The sequence below is a fragment of the Rhinoraja longicauda genome, chromosome 3 (assembly GCF_053455715.1).
Source record: "Rhinoraja longicauda isolate Sanriku21f chromosome 3, sRhiLon1.1, whole genome shotgun sequence".
Taxonomy (NCBI): domain Eukaryota; kingdom Metazoa; phylum Chordata; class Chondrichthyes; order Rajiformes; family Arhynchobatidae; genus Rhinoraja; species Rhinoraja longicauda.
The window spans coordinates 3,481,406-3,496,177 of NC_135955.1; the positions used below are offsets into that span (position 1 = coordinate 3,481,406).

The following is a 14,772-nucleotide window of genomic DNA, read 5'->3' on the forward strand; positions in this document are numbered from 1 at the left end:
ATGGAGTAGAGGTGAATCGGACAGTACCTTAGCTTATGGAAGGACCGTTCAGAAGCCTGATAACAGAGGGGAAGAAGCTGTTCCTGAGGCTGGTGGTGCACGCTTTTAGAAGCATGAAGCTTATGTCACTGCCAATGAGCCTTAAATCAGTTGTGGGGAAGATAGTGGGAGGGTTGGTACAGACTGGATTTGTTTCTATTTGGAAAGACTAGGGACTGGCAAATGCAATGCCTGCATTTATTTCAACAGGACTAGAATGTAACAATAGGGATGCAATGCTGAGGCTTTATAGGGTGCTGGTCGGACCGCATTTGGAGTATTGTGAGCAGTTTTGGGCCCCATATCTGAGGAAGGATGTGCTGCCACTGGAGAGGATCCAGCAGAGAATGATCCTAGGGATGATAAAGTTAACATATGATGAGCGTCTGACAGCACTTGCTGGAGTTTAGATGGATATGGGGGAATCTCATTGAAACTTACCGAATAGTGAAAGGCCTGGATGGAGTGGATGTGGATGTGGAGAGGATGTTTCCACTAATAGGAGTGTCTAGGACCAGAGACCATAGCCTCTGAATAAATGGATGAACCTTTAGAAAGAGATGAGGAGGAATTTCTTTGGTAGGAGGGTGGTGAATCTGTGGAATTCATTGCCACAGAAGGCTGTGGAGGACATCAATGGGTATTTTTAAGGAGGAGATTGACAGATTCTTGATTAATATGGGTGTCAGGGGTTATGGAGAGAAAGTAGGAGAATGGGGTTGAGAGTGAAAGATAGATTGGCCAAGATTGAATGGCGGAGTGGACTTGATGGGCCAAATAGTCTAATTCTGCTCCTAGAAATTATGAGCATGACTGATTTGGGACAGTCAGCATGGCTTTATGCTTGGGAAGTTGTATCATGAATAAAATTGAGGTTTTTGAAAAGATGACCAAGAGGACTGATGATGGCAGGGGGCTAGACATTATCTACATGGACTTTAGTAAAGGCTTTGACAAGGTCACTCATTGTAGGCTGGTCTGGAAGGTTGGAACATGTGCAATCCAGTGTGAACTAAACAATTAGGTACAAAATCGGTTTGGTGGTAGGAGGCAAAGGGTATTAATGGAGTATGAAGGAACTGCAGATGCTGGTTGATACCGAAGGTAGACACAAAGTGCTGGAGCAACTCAGCGGGGTCTAGCAGCATCTCTGGAGAGAAGGACCAGGTGACGTTTTGGGTCAGAACCCTTCTTCGGACTGAAAGTATGGTGGGAACTGGAGGTAGGAAAAAGCCAGAACAAAGCAGGGCTGGCAGCAGATGACAAAGGTGGAGCCCATAATGGCCCATTGTCGCTGGGGAAGAGGTGATAATGAGATAGATACCGGCATGCGAACTTTGAAACTGGTAGGACTACTAGTGGGGGGGGGGGGGTTGAAGAGAGGGTTGTAGGGGTTACTTAAAATTAGGGAATCAAAGCTTATACCACTGGGTTGTAAAGCCAATACCCCAAAAGGTGTTAATGGAGGTTTGCTTTTCAGATTGGAGGCCCATGGTGTGCTGCAAAGATTAGTGCTGGGCCCTCATTTATTTGCTTTAGGTTTATTATTGTCATGTGTACCGAGGTACAGTGAAAAGCCACGTTTTGCATGCTACCCAATCAGGTCAGATACACCATACATAGATACAATCAGTTCAAACTCAGTACAGTAGGTAGAGCAAAGGGGAAGACACAGAGTGCAGAATATAGTTCTCAGCATTGTACGATACAATAGACCTCTATTTATCCCAGGAGGGAAATTGATCTGCCAACAACCATAAAAACACAAAATCCATGAAACATGAAATTAAAATGAAATTAAAGTAGCGCATCAGTTCCAGAGACAAAAGCCGCAATGGGGTAGAAGTGAATCGGACATTAGAAGGACCGTTCACAAGCCCGATAACAGAGGGGAAGAAGCTGTTCCTGAGTCTGGTGGTGTGCACTTTCAAGCTTCTGTAATTCTACAGAAGGGAGGAGGGAGAAGAGGAATGACCGGGGGGGGGGGGGGGGGGAGACACACACAAGTCTTTGATTATGTTGGCTGCTTGCCCGAGGCGTGAAGTGTAGATGGAGTTGATGGTAGGTTAAAACGTTAAAACTACCTAGTGGGGTGTCTGGCCTGTTATATATAATTATATATTTTAATAATTTGGATGAGAATACATCCAATAGGTAGTATGATTTGTAAGTCAATATGTACAATGCCCAACATGGTAATGTCATTTAAAACTTTAGAAATACAGTGTGGAAACAGGCCCTTCGGCCTCCCAAGTCCTTGCCGACCAGCAATCACCCCATACACTAGCACTATCCCACACACAAGGAACAATTTACAATTTTTACTGAAGCCAATTAACCTACAAACGTGTACGTCTTTGGAGTGTGGGAGGAAACCGGAGCACCCGGAGAAAACCAACGTGGTCACAGGGAGGTAGACACTGGAGTGACTCAGCGGGCCAGGCAGCATCTCTGGAGAGAAGGAATGGGTGATGTTTTGGGTCGAGACCCTGCTTCCGACACAGGGAGAACGTACAAACCCCGTACAGACAGCACCCATAGTCAAGATCAAATCCCTGTCTGTGGCACGGAGGCAGCAGCACTACCGCTGTGCGGCCACTTCAGAAACAAGTGTCCAGATCCAAACATTGAATTCCAAGCAAGAACATTTCTTGGTTTTGTAAATCACAATTAAATAAGGAGGATGCTACAGGTGTTGTAGATCTCACTTTATGTTCCTGGATTATTCCTTTCCCAGTTACTCACGAGCAATGTCAGTTTTGGCGTGTGCGACGTCGCTCCATCCACTCCACTTCCAAAAATGTACGGATGAATATCGAGCTCTGATAGAATACTCTGTGTTGGGCTTTAAACCAGTCAATGTTATTGTGTGCCGTCGATTCGTTGCTTTTCCAGTCACCGAGTGATTACGCTGCCAAAGAAAAATATTCACAGATTAAACAAATAGATATCAAAAGCTTCATGTCCTAGAAATCAAAAATATAAACAGGGACACACTGGGCAGCACAGTGGCACAGCGGCAGAGTTGCGGGCTTACAGAGCCAGAGACCCGGGTACATCCACATACATACACAGGTGTGCGTGTGCGCGTGTGTGTGTGTGTATATACTATCTACCTCATTGGAGACCCTCAGACTATTTTTGATCGGACTTTACCTTCCACTAAACGTTATTCCCATTATTCTCTTTATCATGTATCTGTACACTGTAAATGGCTCGATGGTAATCATGTATAGTCTTTCCACTGACTGGTTAGCATGCAACAAAAGCTTTTCACTGTACCTCAGTCCACGTGACTATAAACCAAACTCAAATATATCCACCATTTTTTGGCCAATTTTCCCAAGGCAGGCGATTTCATTCTTGCCCGTCGAAACACCTTTGCATTTCCCTTCCGATATTTATCTGTCCAAGACTCTTGATGGCACTTGGCCCAACGTAAAAGGTCCAACCACAGAAACATTGCAGCAACAGGTGGTGATCATGTTCACCCCACCATCCCAAATTAAATCTGGGCTGCAGCATTCAGATTCACACAGAGGGAAAAGCTCCTTCGGAAAGTCAACTCCAAAGACGTACAGGTATGTAGGTTAATTGGCTGGGTAAATGTAAAAATTGTCCCCAGTGGGTGTAGGATAGTGTTAATGTACGGGGATCGCTGGGCGGCACGGACTTGGTGGGCCGAAAAAGGCCTGTTTCCGGCTGTATATATATGATATGATGATATGATAGGTCAAGCCCAGCAAAAACTAACAACGTCACTGAAGATCAAGAGAAACGTGGTTTGACGATATGGTATTTACTTACTGTCATAGTTTTCCCAAGGTTATTGTGGATCACAATCTCACAATCCAAGTCAATGCCTGTGTAATCCACTCGATCTGACCAGGTCACGGTCACACTGTGCCTTGTTATCCCTTCTCGTCTCAATTCATAAGGAGCAAAAGGGTGAACTGGAAGGAGCATAAAAAGGGATATGAAACTCTTGCAAGCATCTTGGAAAAACATTACTTCTTAAAGTAAAATCAACGGTGCTATTTCAACCAGATAAAGAATTTGTAAGAGGACTGATAGCTTCAGTTAATTATTTTTCCAGAGCGCAGGGCAGCACAGTCATACAGCTGGTCGGGCTGCTGCCTTACAGCACCAGAGACCCGGGTTCAATCCTGACCTCGGGTGCTGTCTGTGTGGAGTTTGCACATTCTCCCTGTGACCAAGCGGGTGCAAACTGGGTGACAATAGACAATAGACAATAGGTGCAGGAGTAGGCCATTCAGCCCTTCGAGCCAGCACCGCCATTCAATGCGATCATGGCTGATCACTCTCAATCAGTACCCCGTTCCTGCCTTCTCCCCATACCCCTTCACTCCGCTTTCCTTAAGAGCTCTATCCAGCTCTCTCTTGAAAGCATCCAACGAACTGGCCTCCACTGCCTTCTGAGGCAGAGAATTCCACACCTTCACCACTCTCTGACTGAAAAAGTTCTTCCTCATCTCCGTTCTAAATGGCCTACCCCTTATTCTTAAACTGTGGCCCCTTGTTCTGGACTCCCCCAACATTGGGAACATGTTTCCTGCCTCTAATGTGTCCAATCCCCTAATTATCTTATATGTTTCAATAAGATCCCCCCTCATCCTTCTAAATTCCAGTGTGTACAAGCCCAATCGCTCCAGCCTTTCAACATACGACAGTCCCGCCATTCCGGGAATTAACCTAGTGAACCTACGCTGCACGCCCTCCATAGCAAGAATATCCTTCCTCAAATTTGGAGACCAAAACTGCACACACTACTCCAGGTGCGGTCTCACCAGGGCCCGGTACAACTGTAGAAGGACCTCTTTGCTCTTTGCTGGTTTTCCATATTCCCATATCCCAGACGTGCAGGTTTGTTGGTTAATCGGCCTGGTAGTATGTAGTGGGATGAAGCAGAACTGGTGTGAATGGATAATCGATGGTCGGCGTGGACTCGGACGGGTTAATGGGACTGTTTCCGTGCTGTATCTTTCATTCAATCAGAACCAATTACAGGGGCACATTGCAAATTTTCTTACAGGGGCAATCACTGTGAGATATCATAGAAGTGATGTGAACAGGTGATCGATGGTCCGCGTTTCCATGCAGTATCCTACATTCAATACCAGTCATGTTTAGTGGAAAGCTCTCTACCACAGGCTTTATAATAACAACTAAACCAAGCGGACCCGTTGGGCCCAAACCTCTCCTGCATTGGTGCACCACCCTCTCCACTCCCCACCTCCTCCCCCCCACTCCCGCCTCCCTCCCCCTACTCCACCCCCTCCCTCCACCCCCCCCTCCCCTCCTCCCATCCCTTCCCCTCCCCTCCATCGCTTCCCCTCCCCTCCCCCCTATCCCTTCTCCTCCCCTCCCGCCTTCCCCTTCCCCTCCACTCCACCCCCTCAACCCCCCTTATCCCCCTTCCCTCCTTCCCCCCCACCCCCTCCTCTCCTCCTCCATCTCCCTCCCTCCCTCCGTCCCTAGGAGATAGGTTTAAACTTTAAAATGTGAATAACTTAAAAAATATAACCCCAATTTCAATGAAACTTCTTCCATTAGCACCAAAAGGACGACGTTGAGTAAGATGGGCCTAAAATTGTCGCGCTATCGTGTACCGTTTTGGCTGTAGTTCAGGAACAAACAAACAAACAAACAAACAAACGAGAGTTTTAGTCTATAGAAGATGTACCAAAATGCACATCACCCCGATTCTGGCCTCTCTCTACTGGCTCCCAGTACGGTACAGAATCAACTTCAAGCTCCTCCTATTCACATACAAAGCCCTAAACGGGCTTGCCCCCCCCCCCCCCCCCCCCCCATATAAAAAATCCTCTAACCCACCACTCTATCTCCAGGTCCCTCAGGTCAGCCGACTTGGGGCTACTCACTATCCCGCTGTCTAGGATTAAGCTCAGGGGTGCGGTTGCAGCTCCTAGACTGTGGAACAGCATCCCTCTGCCCATCAGAACTGCCCCCTCCATCGACTCCTTTAAGTCCAGGCTCAAAACCTATTTCTACTCCCTAGCGTTTGAGGCCCTCTGAGGGGACGCTGTGAACTGTTTATGTATGTGCTGTTATGTTTGTGTGCCATTGTATGTTTGTTCTTAGTACCTGAACTGATGTACAGCACTTTGGTCAACATGGGTTGTTTTTAAATGTGCTATACAAATAAAATTGACTTGACTTGACTTATTTGCAAGCAGAAATCCATCAAGTTGCCCTCAAAAGAATAAGAAACAACACATTCCTTCAGCTAAAGATAGACACAAAATATAATGTTTTATTCCTAATGTTTTAATGTTTTATGCTTTATTCTTAATTGCTTACTGTGTGTTCGTGTTGTTACTTGCGAGCGGAGCGCCATGGCACATTCCTTGTATGTGTACATACTTGGCCAGTAAACCTATTCAATTCAATTCAAAATGCTGCAGTAACTCAGCGGGTCAGGCAGCATTTCTGGAGAGAAGGAATGGGTGACGTTTCGGGTCAAGACCCTTCTTCAGACTGATGTCCAGACTGGACGTCAGACTGGCACCAGTCTGAAGAAGGGTCTCGACCCGATATGTCACCAATTCCTTCGCTCCAGAGATGCTGCCTGTCCCGATGAGTTACTCCAGCATTTTGTATCCATCTTCGGTTTCATCCTTCTGACACATTCCTTCAGCTATGCAGATTTGTTTTATGGATAACCTGGTCAAACAGTCTGCCAATCCAGTTGGACTGGGCTATTGGCGAAGCTTCAGTACCCTGGGGAAGTTTTGTTGCCTCCATCACAGTGAGGGGGTGTTTGGAGTCACTGTGATGGACGTTTGTGTTGGGGTTATGTGTCTTGTGTTCTTTTTTTTTTTTCTATGACTGCGATGTAGTTTCGTTCGGTACTTCGGTACCGAACGACAAATAAAGGTCTGTTATACCTGTTATACCTGTTAGGTTAAACTTAAACACAGCAAAAATATCAGGAGAGGCTTTTCTTTCATTTGATATACTTACAGACACGGGTCACATCAACAGGTATGCTGGACTCGGCTTCCCCCAGCGGGTTTTTCCCATGTATTGTTACGTTGGTTTTACCACTGATGTTTGAAATGTGGTAAGCGCACCAGTAATCTGGATAAACCTGAGAAGCTTTCTCACATAGAAAAGGGTTCTGTGACCTACAGAATGATAAAGAGTTGGTGATCAAGTATACAATTCAAATGTAAAAATGTGAAAACTACTGTTGAGACTGCCCACAGATACATGACAATAAAATAATTTAGTTTAGTATATTGTCACGTGTACCGAGGCACAGTGAAAAGCTTTTTGTTGCGTGGGGTATGGGGAGAAGGCAGGAACGGGGTACTGATTGAGAGTGATCAGCCATGATCGCATTGAATGGCGGTGCTGGCTCGAAGGGCTGAATGGCCTACTCCTGCACCTATTGTCTATTGTCTATCCAGTCAGCGGAAACAAATATACATGATTACAATCAAGCTGTCCACAGTGTACAGATAGAGGATAAAGGGAATAAACTTTAGTGCAAGATAAAGGGAATAACTTTCAGTGTAACGTTTAGTGGAAGGTACCAGCCGGGATAAAATTTCCAGTATAATCTGATTAAAGATAGTCCGAGGGTCTCCAATGAGGTAGATGGGAGGTCAGGACCATTCTCTAGTTGGTGATCAGATGGTTCAGTTGCCTTATAACAGCTGGGAAGAAACTGTCCCTGAATCTGGAGGTGTGCGTTTTCACACTTCTGTACCTCTAGCCTGATGGGAGAGGGGAGAAGAGGGAGTGAGACTGGTCCTTGATTATGCTGCTGGCCTTGCCGAGGTCAAAACAGCTGGGAAGAAACTGTCCCTGAATCTGGAGGTGTGTGTTTTCACCATTCTGTACCTCTTCACAATATTCCCTTAATCGAAACACTGTGGACGGCTCGATTGTAATAATATGTTGTCTTTCTGCTGACTGGTTAGCACGCAACAAAAGCTTGTCACTGTACCTCGGTACATGTGACAATAAATTAATTATTCTTGCCCGATAAAGTGGGGACAAGAGGGAGTGGCCGGGGTGAGGCTCGCCCTTGATTATGCGGGTGACCTTGCTGAGGCAGCGTGATATCTCTGTGTCTCCCTCTCCCCTGACTCTCAGTCTGAAGAATGGTCTCGACCTGAAAGGTTACCCATTCCTTCTATCCAGAAATGCTGCCTGTCCCGCTGAGTTACTCCAGCATTTTATGTCTATCTTAAGTATCGACGCAATTTGGTCTCATAAGCCTAAAATAACAGGCTGATTTTGGGAGGGTCCCGACCCAAAGTGTCACCTATCCATGCTCTCTAGAGATGCTGCCTGACCCGCTGAGTTACTCCAGCACTCTGTGAAACGTCACCTATCCATGTTCTCCAGAGATGCTGCCTGACCCGCTGAGTTACTCCAGCACTCTGTGAAACGTCACCTATCCATGTTCTCCAGAGATGCTGCCTGACCCGCTGAGTTACTCCAGCACTCTGTGAAACGTCACCTATCCATGTTCTCCAGAGATGCTGCCTGACCCGCTGAGTTACTCTAGCACTCAGTATCTATTACTGATTGATGTTGTTTGGAATGGAAATAATATCCAAGACACTAGGACAATTCCATTTACTTGAAATTATCTCATAGGATCCCTTTTACCTATCAGAGTTGACAAGACACCACAATGCAAAACACAGCCAAGACTAAAGAGTGTTTAATTGCCAAGAGCACCGGGTGCAATAGCAGTCTTTTTGTTTTGCACAGAGAGTCAAGTCAAGTCAAGTCAATTTTATTTGTATAGCACATTTAAAAACAACCCACGTTGACCAAAGTGCTGTACATTTGAATTAGGTTCCAATAGAAAACAAAAATGAAAACATACAGTAGCACGCAAACAGTTCACAGCGCCTCCTCAATGAGCCTCAAACGCTAGGGAGTAGAAATATGTTTTGAGCCTGGACTTAAAGGAGTCGATGGAGGGGGCAGTTCTGATCGGGAGAGGGATGCTGTTCCACAGTCTAGGAGCTGCAACCGCAAAAGCGCGGTCACCCCTGAGTTTAAGCCTAGACCGTGGGATAGTGAATAGCCCCAAGTCGGCCGATCTGAGGGACCTGGAGTTAGAGAGGGGGGTTAGAAGATTTTTGATGTAGGGGGGGGAGTGTCCATTTAGGGCTTTATACGTGAATAGGAGGAGCTTGAAGTTGATTCTGTACCGTACAGGGAGCCAGTGGAGAGAGGCCAGAATCGGGGTGATGTGGTCCCTTTTACGGGTACCCGTCAGGAGTCTCGCTGCGGCGTTTTGGACCAGTTGCAGGCGGGACAGGGAAGATTGGCTGATCCCAGTGTATAGGGAGTTGCAGTAGTCTAGGCGGGAGGAAATGAAAGCGTGAATGATTTTTTCTGTGTCGTCGAATTTGAGGAAAGGTTTGATTTTAGCTATGGTTCGAAGTTGGAAGAAGCTGGCTTTTACCACAGCGTTGACTTGCTTATCAAATTTTAATGCAGAGTCAAATATCATGCCGAGGTTTTTGACATGCGGTTTGACTAGGCAGGATAGGCTTCCAAGACTGCCTGTTATCAATTTGATGGAGTCGGGGGGGCCGAATAGGATGACCTCAGACTTGCTCTCATTTAATTGGAGGAAGTTCTGTGCCATCCAACATTTTATGTCCTCAAGGCAGTGTGAGAGGCTGTTTAAATTTGACTGGTTGTTGGGTTTCAGGGGGAGGTAAAGCTGAGTGTCATCGGCATAGCAGTGGAAAGAAATGCCGTGCCTTTGAATGATTTGGCCAAGGGGGAGCATGTATAGAGAAAAGAGAATGGGGCCTAGGATTGAGCCTTGTGGAACTCCGCAGGAGAGGCTAGCTGGAGCAGAGGAATAACTGCCTATGTTGATGGCGAAACTCCTATCTTTGAGGTACGAAGCGAACCAGCTCAGGGCAGTGCCATCAATGCCAACCGCGTACCGGAGACGGTCAATAAGGATGGTGTGGTCCACTGTATCGAATGCTGCGCTGAGGTCGAGAAGGAGCAGGATTGCACAGTCGCCGGTGTCGATGGCGAGAAGCAGGTCGTTGTGTACCTTCAACAAGGCAGACTCTGTGCTGTGGTGGGCTCTGAAACCTGACTGGAAACTTTCCAGGATGGTGTTTTGGTGCAGGTAGGGCACTAATTGGTTAAGGATTGCCTTTTCAAGGACTTTTGACAGGAATGGCAGTTTGGAAATGGGTCTGTAGTTGCTAGGCAAGGTGGGGTCTAGGTTAGGTTTTTTCAGTAGGGGCTGGACCACCGCGTGCTTGAAACTGGTTGGAACAGTGCCAGTGGCCAGAGAACTGTTGATAATAGAGAGGATGCTGGGACCAGCTATTGCAATGACATCCTTCAGAAGGGCAGTGGGGGCAGGATCAAGGGGGCAGGTTGCAGGTTTCATAGCGGAGATAAGCTTTGCAAGGGAGGATAGAGTGACGGGTTGGAAGCAGTCCAATTTAGATGAACAGACTAGTGAGACAGCTAGGTCACGGGTGGGAGGGGAAATGTTCATTCTAATATTCTCAACTTTGTTGGTGAAAAATTTAGCGAATTCTTCGCACTTAGCAGGGGACCCAACTAAGCTGGTACTGGGGGCGGGACATATGACAGAGGTAATTGTTCTAAATAGGACCCTGGAGTTATGAGAGTTTTTGGAAATAAGGTCGGAGAAGTATTGTGCTCTAGCAGACTTTACTGCTTCCTGGTATTTGAGAAGATTGTTTCTCAGAATTTCGAAGGAAATTTGAAGCTTGTCACATTTCCATCTCCTTTCTGATTTTCTGCACTCCCTTCTTAGGGCTTTGGTGGTGTCATTGAGCCACGGCCGACCTTTGGGCTTAGGCTTTTTCATTTTAAGGGGAGCGATAGAATCCAGGATGGAAGAGCAAGTGATATTAAATAAAGAGGCGAGATCCTCAGTGCTGAGATGGGGGGGAGAGGCCTCAATAGTGCAGATGTTGGGGGCAGCTGTGAGAGCCTCGGAGAATTTACTGGCAGTCAATGAATTTATGTCGCGGGAGTAGCGAACAGGGAGATGAGATTTTGCGGGAGATAAAGGCAGAGATGCGTCAAAAATGATAGCGCTGTGGTCCGATAGACAGGCTTCAGTAGTTTCAATGTTGTTGATTGGGAATCCGGACGATAACACTAGGTCGAGAGTATGGCCTAACTTGTGAGTGGGTCCCGTGGTGTGAAGAGTCAGATTGAAGGACTCAACCAGGTGCATAAATTCACTCACAAGAGGCTTAGTGGGACAGCAAACATGAATATTAAAGTCACCAAGAATCATGATCCGGTCAAATTTGGGCAAAATGCTAGAAATCAGATCAGCAAATTGGGTGATGAAGTCCTTATGCATTTTTGGTGGGCGATACACAAGAACAATTAAGAGGGGATAGGCTAGGCCTACTTTAATTAGTTGCACCTCGAAACTGGAGAAATGATCAGCGTTCAGGAGGCGGCAGTTGAAATGTTTCTTAAACACAGTGGCTAAGCCCCCACCGCGTCCGGAGAGCCTAGGCGAGGTGAAGAAGTGACAGTTATCAGGACAGAGTTCCACGAGTGGAGCAAGCTCACCAGGGTTAAGCCAGGATTCTGTGAGCAGTAGGAAGTCCAATCCACGGGTGATGAAGAAGTCGTTGAGGATGAAAGTCTTGTTTTGGAGGGATCTTACGTTGATCAGGGACACTTTAGTAGGGACAGTAGGGACAACAGGTGAGCTTCGGTCCGGTAGCGGCTCCCACGCCAGCGGGCGGAGGTTCAGGGAGACCACGCCGCTGCGCTTCACAGATGGCCTTGCTGGGAGCCCACGGGCCGGCAGTCCAGGGACCGGGATGATCGGTCGAAGAGCGGCATACCTGAGCTCGAGGGAGCGCCGGTGGATGGAGCTGTAAGGTCGACCAGGTCCGACTTCGCAGCGCTGGGCGAGGTAGGCCGCTGTTGGATGAGCGCGGGCGAGGTTTTTTAAATTTTCGAAAGTTCCCGCGCGTTTACCCCGCCTCCTAGCGTGGTGCGTGCGGCGGTGGATATAAGGCTGGGCCCGCACATCTACCGGGAGTTCATCGAGGAGCGATCGCTGGAAGAAACTTTGTCCGGGACCTGGACTGAAGAAGTCGACGACGGAGGGTCGGATCAACAGGAGGGTTCGGCGGTCGTAAACTAAAGTGGCTCGAAGAACACTACGATATCCAGGTGAGCGACGACAGGCAGCCAAACACAACGGCTTGGCCATCTTGAAAATGAGTGGTAGATGCCTGGCTAGAGGAGCATTACAAATTACCCACGGTGTAGATAAGTAGCAGGAGAATTAAAGGAGAGTTGATGGGCACGTGAGAGATGAGAAGTTACAGGGAAATAGTAGCAGAATGCTGGTGTAACTCAGCGGGACAGGCAGCACCTCTGGAGAGAAGGAATGGGTGACGTTTCGGGTCGAGACCCTGCTTCAGACTTCAGCATTTTGTGTCTACCTTCGATTTAAACCAGCATCTGCAGTTCTTTCCTACACACAGTAGCAGAATGGAATTGGAACTGATTCAATCAATAAACGGAATGGCCTCCTTGTTCATAGTTGCAAGAAACACCTGCCACCTGACAATCAAATAAAATTCACAAAAACGGAAGACATGGATATTGAAACCTACCCGGTGTTGAGACGGTAGATTGTCCTACGCATTGAGACTAGCCCAGTCGACCTTCCTGGGTCCCAGGAGCAGTTTAGCGTTTGTAAATCACGCGTTTCACAGCTGACATTTTTTGGTGTGTCAGGCGGATCTAAATCAGAAATTAAAAATAATGAAATAATAACACAGACCTTTTTTAAAACAGTCATGCAGCTTCTGCCAAGGCCTGCTGATCTCCTGGTTGCTAAACATTTTAACTCCCGTTCCTATCACCACACCAACCTCTCTGTCCTGGGCCTCCTCCATTGTTAGAGTGAGGCCCATTAGCAAATTGGAGGAACAGCACCTCATATTTCGCTTGGGCAGTTTGCACCCCAGCGACATGAACGTTGACTTCTTCCACTTCAGGTAGTCCATGCTTTCCCTCTCTATCCCCTCCCCCTTCCCAGTTTTCCCACTTGTCTTCCAGTCTCCGACAACATCTTATCTTTGTCCCGCCCCCTCCCCTGACATCAGTCTGAAGATGGGTCTCGACCCGAAATGTCACCCATTCCTTCTCTCCCGAGATGCTGCCTGACCCGCTGAGTTACTCCAGCATTTTGTGTCTACACCACAGTATGAAAATTGAAGATAGACACAAAATGCTGGTGGAACTCAGCGGGTCAGGCAGCATCTCAGGAGAAAATGAATTGGTGAGGTTTCGGGTCAAGACCCCACACCAAACGTAGACGGAGTGATCGTTTCGCTGAACACCTTCGCTCAGTCCGCCTGGACCTACATGATCTCCAGGTTGCTAAACACTGTAACTCCTTCTCCCATTCCCACACTTACCTTTCTGTCCTGGGCTTCCTCCACTGTCAGAGTGAGGCCAAATGTAAATTGGAAGAGCAGCACCTCATATTTCACTTGGGCAGCTTGCAACCCAGTGATATGAATATTGATTTTGCTAATTTCAAGTAACCCTTTCATCCCTTCTCTCTCCGTCCCTCCCCCACCCTAGTTGTTGTACTAGTTTCACTGTTATCCTGGTGAGTTTCATTGTCTAACTCGTTTACACCTAGCTTCCAGTCTGAAGAAAGGTTCCAACCCAAAACATCACCTGTTCCTTTTCCCCCCCAGAGATGCTGCCTGTCCCGCTGAGTTACTCCAGCATTTTGTATTCTATCTTCAGTATAAACCAGCATCTGCAGTTCCTTCCTACACGGTATGAATATTGAATTCTTCAATTTTAGGTAACTAACCTACAAATAAACCACCTCCTTCCTCCCCCCCCCATTCCCCCTCTCTTCCCTGTGCCCCACTTGGATTTGCACCCAATTCTCCCATACCCCCTCCCCTTCCCTCCTCTGGGTTCACAATTTTCATCAATTTTCATCGGCCAATCAACCTCCCCCCACCTCAACTGGATCCACCTATCACTTGCCAGATTTATTCCTGCTCCCACCTCTCTTCCTGCTTTCTCTCTCTCCCCCCCCCCCCCCCCCCCCCCCCCACCACAATGTTTAGTTTAGTTTAGAGATACAGCGCGGAAACAGGCCCTTTCGGCCCACCGGGTCCGCACCGACCAGCAATCCCCGCACATTAACTCTGTCCTCGGGACAATTTTTTACATTTACCAAGCTAATTAACCTACATACCTGTACGTCTTTAGAGTGTGGGAGGAAACCGAAGATCTCTGAGAAAAACCCACGCAGGTCACCGGGAGAACGTACAAACTCCGTACAGACAGCACCCGTAGTCGGGATCGATCCCGGGTCTCCGGCGCTGCATTCACTGTAAGGCAGCAAATCTACCGTTGCGCCACCGTGCCGCCCTGTTCTCCAAAGATGCTGCCTGAATCACTGAGTTACCCCAGCACTTTGTACCTTCATTTCTCCATCAGCTTTGGAGTTTAGTTTCGAGGTGGAGCATGGAGACGGGCCAGACGTGGAATAGGTGCCCCAGACACAGGCAGACGCCGCTGAGGCAGTTAATACTCTCAGTGGGTTATTTCGGGCAGGGGACGGGGATGGTGATTCTGACTTACATAAAATCTGACTTGCGCAAGGGATCGTGGAACGTAACCATTACGTAGGAT

The 14,772-nt window shown here is 47.5% G+C and overlaps 1 protein-coding gene across 3 annotated transcripts in view; it reads right to left on the reverse strand.

Annotated features, from left to right (window-relative positions):
- The window catches only part of lifra (LIF receptor subunit alpha a), a 156,106-nt gene that overhangs the window by 31,758 nt on the left and 109,576 nt on the right, over positions 1-14,772 (reverse strand). For all 3 annotated transcript variants that reach the window (XM_078431171.1, XM_078431154.1, XM_078431162.1), the window contains 4 exons: positions 12,717-12,846; positions 7,045-7,208; positions 3,847-3,992; positions 2,785-2,950 (listed from right to left, as the gene is read on the reverse strand). In XM_078431171.1, the coding sequence (XP_078287297.1) occupies positions 2,785-2,950; positions 3,847-3,992; positions 7,045-7,208; positions 12,717-12,846 (606 nt within the window). The remainder of the gene's footprint in view (positions 1-2,784; positions 2,951-3,846; positions 3,993-7,044; positions 7,209-12,716; positions 12,847-14,772) is intronic.